A 9,034-nucleotide genomic window follows, 5' to 3' on the forward strand; every position below is an offset into this window, starting at 1 on the left:
GACAACATGGATGGACCTTGAAATAAGCATACTAAGTGAAATAAGCCAGATAGAGAAGGTTGAAAATCACATGATATCACTTATATGTGGAATATAAACCTAAAAGCAACAAATGAACAGGACAAACAAACAGAGACTCATGGACATAGACAATGGACTAGTGGTTCCCAGAGGAGAGGGGGGAAAAATAAAAAATAAAATGTTAAAATATATATATATAAGCTTGGAAAAAAAATTAAACAATAAAATAGAAAAAAATAAAATGAAAAAAATTTTTTAAATAGAAAAAATAAATTGTTCCTTTATTATGGTCAATTAATTTCCTATGCTCATTGCCTCCACCCTTTTCAAACTCTACATTGTGACAGGTCTGGAATTCCTTTTTCTTTCTTTGCTCACTTAATCCCCCCAAATTTTAAGGTTTGAAACAAATATCCCAATTTCCTGAAGCCTTATCTGACTGCTTAAAAAATGTTATTCAGGTCCTACTGTGTGCAATTATCCAGGTGCCAACGGCACTACAACAATGAAGTCCCTAGCTTCAAGGAAATTACAGTCTAGAAACCATCACACCAATTAATCACTTCTTTATTTTCTTCTCTTAGTTGTGTTTCCCTGACCAAATTCTGAAATAGCCAGAACTGTGTCTTAAATGTCTTTTGTAAAACCCACAGTGACTTTTAGACTACAGGGCACATAACATGTTCTTACTACTTGCTGGTTATGTGCAAGATCAGTAACAGAATCAGACTAGAGGTACATGTCGACAGCTATCCTTATCTAAGTTACAGAAATATCTTTGGTTAAGGAAAAAAATGCAACAAGAAATTAAAGAAACCATGACATGTTTGAACGGTGTTTTACAAGTCTAACTAATAATTCAATTTAACTCATCAAGTTATTTGATTCAAATTTTTTAATATAATGATTAATAACCCATTCCCCAAATACCGTAATCATATTATGAGATTTAAAAACTAATATAAAAATGATTCATACGACTTGTGAAATTTCCTAAGAGATTTTACAAGACAGAAATGGGAGCAAATTGAGAAGCTTTGAACACAACTTCTTAGAGAAAACCACTCTGTGCTATTAAGGACAAGAGTATTGATAGGATCCAAACACACAGAACAACTATGACATCCTCTCAGCAAGGGTCTCCTGGAACCTGAGACAGAATTGAGATCAATTAATACTGATATGTCCTTTTTAAGTGAGCCTAGGAAAAACACTTTTGTGAATCAGAAGTGGAGGAATCCCATTTCTCCAAAATGTAAAAATATTTTTGGTATAAGGAAAAAATAGGAAAATATTTCATTTCTCCAACCCTTAAATGAGTATAATTTTGAATCTTTGTTTAGAGGACCTAGTATGGACCTCAGTTTAAACGTCGAGGAATATATGTCATTCCAGCCCAGAAGAGATCGTCATGTGCTGAACAGCTGCTCAAGAACTCAAATTAAAAATTACTCTCAGATATATTTACTGTCAAATTTTATCTTTAAGAATAAAATTCTTACTCACCTGCCAAAATATGCTATCTATTGTGTTTCCAAGAAAACCATCACGACCTTCTGAAGACACGAGTTTGGGGCCAAGAATTGTCATGAACTCATCAAAATCCACCTGGCCATCCCCTGGAAGGAGAAGATATAAATATGAATAGAAAAGGAGTTGAAATTGACCTACTATACCCCATGCAATAAACATCTGCGTGTTTTTCTCTTTGGCATGACTTAAATAAATAAAGAATTAGTAGCATTACTGAAAATTATGCAACATTCTTAAAATACCAAAAGGAAATTATTGGCAATTATTAGTACATCCAATATCACATATTCCTAATTATTAATATTTCTATCTAAATGTCCTACCAGCATCTCCTATTTAAATGGCCTCAGGTCCCACTTGCTGTACCTCCTGAACTGCAAATTGCCCAGCTGTACATGGTAGAAATTGTAGCTTCATCCCTATCCCTTCTTTCATCTTTGTTGCTGACATATAAATTTAGTCATCAAGTTTTATTGAATTCACCTCTGTGGCTACTCTATTTTCCTTGTTAAAGACTATGGTGGGAAAATGATTTCAAGAATCCACGTTCCTAGTTATAATTATGATGTTGCTAGTAGAATGACTTTCTATCCTCACATTCTCTCCTCCACACTATCTTCCAGACAGTTCTGAGTTTACTTCCCCCTTTATAAAGTATCATGCTTTATAAATCCATGGCATTTCTGAAAATAAACAAACCACTCCTAGGATAGCCTCCAAGTCCCACTATCCCTTTTGCCACCTTTTGCTCACCACCTTTGTACAAAATGCCATGTTCTTCCAGAGCTCCTAGACTCTGTACATCCAGGATACCTTCTTCACTTGTCTACCCAGTGAATGCTATCTCTTTCTCTAAGATGGAGCTTAAATATCATATTCTCTTTTCTTTTTCTCGCTGACCCTCCCTCATCTCACTAGACAGAGTGGCCAAACTTCTGCCTCTCCCACTAACTTAACGTACATCCATTATAGAACTTATCACCCTGTATCTCAGTCATTCATTTGCATGCTATCTCCCACCTGGACTGTGAGCTCTGCAATGTCAGGAACCTACTCTGAAACTTCTTTGTATATTCAACACCATGGGGGGCACTCAGTATGTACTTATACAATGATGAATGCTATCTCTTGCTTGTTGTTTCTTTGCTCAGTTCAACATACATTGGGTCTTTCATGCTAGAGCTAACACTGATCAAAAGTGGACTTGAGCTAACTCAGACAAAAGCAGACCTTCAAGGTATTGTCCAAGGCTCAATAACTTATCAGTGTGGCATTCTGCACCCTTAGGACTGCTCAAGAGGGTGTCTCCACCAAGAGCTCACCACATCTGGGCCACAGCAGTGAGGATGGTGCAGGTGTCTGCACAGAAGTTTGCCAAAGTATAGAAACATCGATCCACTTCCAGAGTGCAATTGCCTTTAAAGAGGCCTCATTCAAAATCTATTTCAAAAAGCCAAGCAGATGACATCATCAAGTAGTCAATAATTCAGATAAAACTTTCTAGAAGATAAGAAAGGCATGAAAAGTCAATGAGAAAGGAAAGATTTAGCCACCAAATGGGGTGGGACAGTCAGTGGATCACTGAAAGGAAATTCATTTATATCTCACCATTCAACAAGATAAAGGGATCTAAAATTTCACCCTCACTGGTCACCATAACAAAGTTAACTCAAGCAACAATGAGTTACTATCTTGCCTTTCGAACTAGCAAATATTTCTAAAAAGAATAACACTTAGTGCTGGCAGAGGTCCAGAGAAGAGGTAGGCTCTTTTCTGCATTCCTAGTATATTCATCTGGATATTGATTGGCAGTATTTTAGATGCTGTAACATGCTGGTTCTTTTTGACATGATTACCTTACTTTTTTAAGAAAAATACAAAGCAAGGAGATTATCGTAAATGCAGAACAAGATGTTTGCCTAAAGATAGTAATCTGGTATTTGTGAAAATGGAGTATTGGGAGCTGCATAAAGAAAATAGTCCTGTTTTCCTAGAATTCACACTAAGCTGGCTCCATGTAGCTCTAAGTCTCAGACTGACACTCTTGTTATGTACACACACTAACCCTCTGTGTGCATTACATGCCATTGAGTTGGCTCTGACTCCTGGCAACCCTACGAATGTGTGATGTCCATAGTGTACTGTCCTTGACAGCCCTGCTCAACTCCTGTAGTCTCACGTCCATGGCTTCTTTTATGATGTCAATCCATCTCATATTTGGTTTTCCTCTATTCCTGCTTGCCCCAAATCACTCTTGCTAGTTATACCTGGGGCCGGAGGGCCAAAAAGTCTCAGACTAAAATATTCATTCTCAATAGAGACAGTATCACCATCAATGAAGTAAAAAGTGATTTTTAGGGGACAAAAATAATCTTAGATATTATAATGGCCATAGGAGGACCACAATACACAAACAAATATATGGTATATTTGTGCTATTGAAATTTCATGGAGGTAGGGTAGCTAGGGATATAAACATCTTAAAAGGCTCCTGGTGGTGAAGTTGGCTATTAAAAAAAGAAGAAAGTCGAGAAACACTGGACAAGAAGATGTCCCAAGTACTATGGTTGTCCTTCCTCAGGCCTTCCCTCTGGAATGTTGGTCTATTAGCAATGGGCATTATCCCTACTCTCTGTCACCTATGGAAAGGTCTAATAGTTCATAAGGGCTTAGCAGTTCAAGGGCATAAACAGTTTTTTATAAAGACCTCATGAGACCTTAACTAAAGTAAGTCCACCAGGCTGGGTCACTCAAGCTCCTGACCATGGTTTGGTGGTCTCTCAATTGGAAGCCTAAAAGGGGAGTAGTCTACAGGATGTGGCAAAACACCTGCTTCTCTGTGCCAGAAAAATTGGGCTGTTTTGAACAGTTCACCTGCCTGGTAGGAGGAAAGAGACCACCCACCTTTCCAAAACTTCCCCCCAGGGTGATAGGAGTATAGTAGCATGGAATTGGTGCATTTCAAAGGTCCACATGAAACTTTGGTCAAAATTATCAATACATGCTCACAGATGGTGCCTTGGCTGAGAACACCAACCCTAAAGCTGACAAACAGAAACAATACTTTAGAACTATATGAAGGGAGCAACTTGTTCACAGCTCAAATCCTTCGCTAGAGGGAAAGCTTAGGGGACAGTGCTCAGGACACTATACGCAGTGCCAACTGCAATGCAGGAGTACAGGGGGCTTGGCAGAGACTTTCTGCTACTTGGAGGAGACTTTCTAATTCATGGGAAGATTTGCCTCTAGCTATTTAGCAGAGGACATTTGGAACATCAAATTTGTTAGTAGTCAAATTATGACCCTCCCCTCCCTTTCCAAATATCATTGAGCAAAGGGACATTCCTGCAGACCTACTATGGGAGAAATAATCATGGTGGGGTCTCCTCATCTCTATTTCTCAGCTCTGGCTCTCATGTGTATACATAGCACATTTTCTGCAGACTTTCCATAAATGAAGACTCTTCCTGCCACTACATAACTCGTATACTCATCTGGGTATTGTCTTACAGTCAGTAAGTGTCTGATAAATGTCGGTTACAGCAGTGCAAGGTTCTATTCAGATTAGTCTGAGGAAAAGCTCTCTTCAGCAGATCCTATTTTAGCAGACAAACAGAACTGAGAATACCCTACAAGCTATCAATGCTAGTCCCAGAAGACTACCCCCACATCCCCACCCCTCACTCCGTCCATCTCAGGAGAACTGAGACAATTAGGATCTCTGAAAGTTTTTCACTAAGTCCCTTATACAAAAACTATTCCCAGGCTGAAACAAGGTCTGGAAAGTCTGATGATCATCAAGATATCTAACATTTATTGAGAACTCATAAAGTGTTAGGCACTGTTCAAAGAACTTTCCATACACTAGTTCATTTAAGTCTTCCAGCAGCCCATTTTACAGATGAGAAAACCGAGGCACAGAAAAGTTCAGTAGCTTGCAGAAGCTCACGCAGAGAACAGAACTGGGATTCCAAACCAAGCAGTCTGTGTTTTTGCTGCTTCTCGGGAGGCTGGGTCATGGATAGGCTCTGTCTGAAACACTCTTTCCTCTGATCCCAGTGTTCCCTGGCAGGGAAGTGCTATGGCTGCTGGTACTAGAGGCAAACTGAATTCTAAATTGCTCTCTCTGATATAGCTGTTGTGTCTAAGGTCAACCTCTATAGGCCTGCCTTAATCATTTAAAAGAGTAATAATAAGTAATAAGAAATATTTATTTAACACTTGCTTTATGTCAGACACGGAGCTGAGGGCTTTACATTTATTATCTTGTTTGATTCTACCCCAACACTATGAACAGGTTCTCACCTTCCATTTTACCCATAAGAAAACTTAGGCAAGAAGAGATTAAAAGTAACTAGAACGAGACTACACAGCTAGTATGTGCCAGCACAGGGACTCAGCCTGGAACCCTGACATTGACTTCCACATTGCACCCTACATCCGTCAGCATCAGAACCCCAGCATAAGTCCTAGCATAGGTTCATATCTCTTTTCAAAGTTTGAAAGTAGAACATGTTTTGCTATGTGGGCATTTAAGAAGGAATTTAGTGGGAATTTGGGAGAGAGGGCCTTCAGGGGTCTTAGTGCCAAAGACCATTGCCTGAAAGCCATTTATTTGATCTCCAAGTTTATATTTTACATGTGTAAAATGTGTGTGGGAGGGTCTCAGTAATTCCTCTTGTATAGTCAATTCTCAGTGAACTCAGTTCTTTCACATACAACCAACCCTCCAAGCATCTGAAATCTTTTCTACCTAAAAAAATTGAGCTAATGAAAGAGGCCTGTCCAAGCCTGGCAGGATGACTTGCTCCCAAAGACAAGGTTGGGGATCTTCGCAGGCCTGCCACCTTTCCTAAAATGCGGTAGGCTCTGAATGCAAAAATTTCATTTGATCAAATTGTTTTACCAATCTTGAACAAGCAAGCAATCACAGAATGGGAGAATAGAATTCACTCCTACCAGAGATACAGGGAAGAGGCATGAGAACTACACAAACTGACTAAATAGTAAACCAGATTGTATTCAGAGCCTGCTACATTGCTACTAGACACAGAAACCTGGTTGATCAGCCATACAGCTGAACCATGAGGAACAAAGGAAGATTCTTGCTGAGATTACTAACAACTGCTTATCCGTACCTTAATGCTTACTTGTACCATGAAAGGAAAATAAGAAAACAAAGACTTCAAGCTGTACTTTGCACTAAAGATAAACCCGACCATTCATTCTATTTTTTACTCCCTATAATCAGTAATTTTTCACAGAAACTAAAAAACAGATAAAAACCCAATTCCTCAAACACTCAGAGTCTCATTCTCTGACTCTGAGAGGCGACTACACTCAGTCTATGAAGGGTTATTCCTTCTCTAATAAACTTGTCTTTGCCTCTGACTCTGGCTTTCTCTTGAATTCTTTCCTGCCTGAAGCCAAGGCTCCTCTCTCAGTGGGCATAGGGCTTGGGTCCCCACTCAGGGGGAATTGTCTTGTTCTGCATCATTAGGCTTCATTCTCCCTCTGTAAGCCTCCCAATATCATGTTCCACTTAGCAGCAAGTGCAGGAAGCTAACCTGCTAAGGACTGTGTCCTGTTGCTTCCCACTGCTATGTAAGTCAAAGTAATGAACTTGAACTGGGGCAGGAAGCTGCGGGAGGGCCAGAATTATACAACATTCATTAAGACCAACCAGCTGAAACTTTCACAAAAAAAGAAAAGATGGGCTCTGAAGGGTAACAAGGACATAGGTTAGGAGAAAAGAAAAGTCTGAGACTCCATTTAAATCAATTAACTACATTCTAAAAACACACTGGCAAAGGAGCAGGTCAGTGGGCCGTGTACTATAGGGCAACTAGATGAATAAGGCATAGGCTTACCCTCCAGGAGCTTGCAATCTGTTACTAAGGACAGAGTCAGGTGGGTGCTGTGATTGACCTAAAAGCATTGCACTAAGGCAGTATAAAGATGGGAGCGAGAGCACCAGTTATGAAATTCTCAATGGTTTGGCAGTGAGCCTTTACGGGGGAGAAGGTTTCTATCAAGCTGAAAGGGGAGATGAGTAGAGCAGTGGAGGGGGCACAAAAAGAATGGAGGATGTCTGTGAGTAGTGACCTCCCTCACTTCATGATGGATTGAGGGTTCCTGTGGGAAGAGAGGAGGACAAGATAAGCCTCAGCATTGATTACCAAAGATCAGCCCAGTCAAATTCACAAGCTAGATGGGAGGGGCAGAGCTGGCCCAGGAAGTGGTGTTGGGTTAAACAATAGGAGAGGAAGGGCCAGGTGGAGGAGAGAGAGTGAAGACTGGATCCAGGGAACTGACAAGCCTAGGCAACTGACTGAAAGGGCAGGAAGAGGGAAGAGGCAATGGTGACCCTGAGGTTTGAGTCTGGGAGCTAATTAGGAACAAAAGAGAAATTAGGAGGGGCACAGAAATGAGTTTTCTCACTATATATTTGAGAAATGCTGGCTTTAACATGCGGGCAGAATGGGAGGATGAGGGGAGGGACTAAGAGCTAAAAATATGGATCTAAAAGCCTTCAGGATCTAGGGAAAGATCTCTAAGATCTTCAAGATGGATTCTCAGGTAAACAAAAGCAAGGCACATAGCTGTACTATAGTATGTTACACAATTTAGTTTAAAGAGGGAATCAGGCCAAAGACTTGAAAACTCATATTTGAAAAGATACTTGCACACCAATGTTTATAGCAGCATTATTCACGGTGGCCAGGACATGGAGGCAACCAAACTGTCTTATGATAGAGGACTGGATAAAGAAGCTGTGGTACATATGTACAATGGAATATTACTCAGCTATAAGAAGAGATGAAATACTACCATTTGTGACGACGTGGATGGACCTTGAGATAATCATGCTAAGCGAAATAAGCCAGACAGAAAAAGTTGAAAATCACATGATATCGCTTATATGTGGAATATAAACCTAAAAGCAACAAATGAAGAGGACAAACAAACAGAAACTCATGAACAGGGACTATAGACTAGTGGTTACCAGAAGGTGGGGACGAGGGGGCAGGGGGATGTAGATGGGGTAAAAGGGGTCAAATATGTGGTGACAGAACCAAATCTAACTATGAGAGGTGAACACACAATGTAAATACATATATGTCTTACTGTTAAAATGTACAGCTGAAACTTATCAGATTTCGTTAACTAATGTCACCATAAAAAATTAATTAATCAAAAAATAAAATATAAAAAGATGAGCAAAAAATAAATAAATAAAGAGGGTGTCAGGGAGACTATATAAACCTATTTTCTTGAATAAATATATTCATAAAAATATTTGAAAGTATACCCCAACAAAAAAACCCCTAATGATAGTAAATGGTTTATTCATGGGTAAATTTGGGCAGGTAGGGTACAGAAATGAGTCTTCTCACTATATATACTTTTTGATTTTTGAACCATGTCATGTATTACCTGTTCAAAAATAGATGATTTAATTTTTAAAATTAATTTAAAA

General features: G+C 39.4%; 1 protein-coding gene across 6 annotated transcripts in view; it reads right to left on the minus strand.

The window, feature by feature from the left end:
* Positions 1-9,034, minus strand: part of CALN1 (calneuron 1) — a 537,511-nt gene that overhangs the window by 184,283 nt on the left and 344,194 nt on the right. For all 6 annotated transcript variants that reach the window (XM_011366969.1, XM_011366968.1, XM_011366970.1 and 3 more), the window contains one exon: positions 1,528-1,640. In XM_011366969.1, the coding sequence (XP_011365271.1) occupies positions 1,528-1,640 (113 nt within the window). The remainder of the gene's footprint in view (positions 1-1,527; positions 1,641-9,034) is intronic.

This window comes from Pteropus vampyrus, unplaced genomic scaffold (assembly GCF_000151845.1).
Source record: "Pteropus vampyrus isolate Shadow unplaced genomic scaffold, Pvam_2.0 Scaffold128, whole genome shotgun sequence".
Lineage (NCBI taxonomy): Eukaryota > Metazoa > Chordata > Mammalia > Chiroptera > Pteropodidae > Pteropus > Pteropus vampyrus.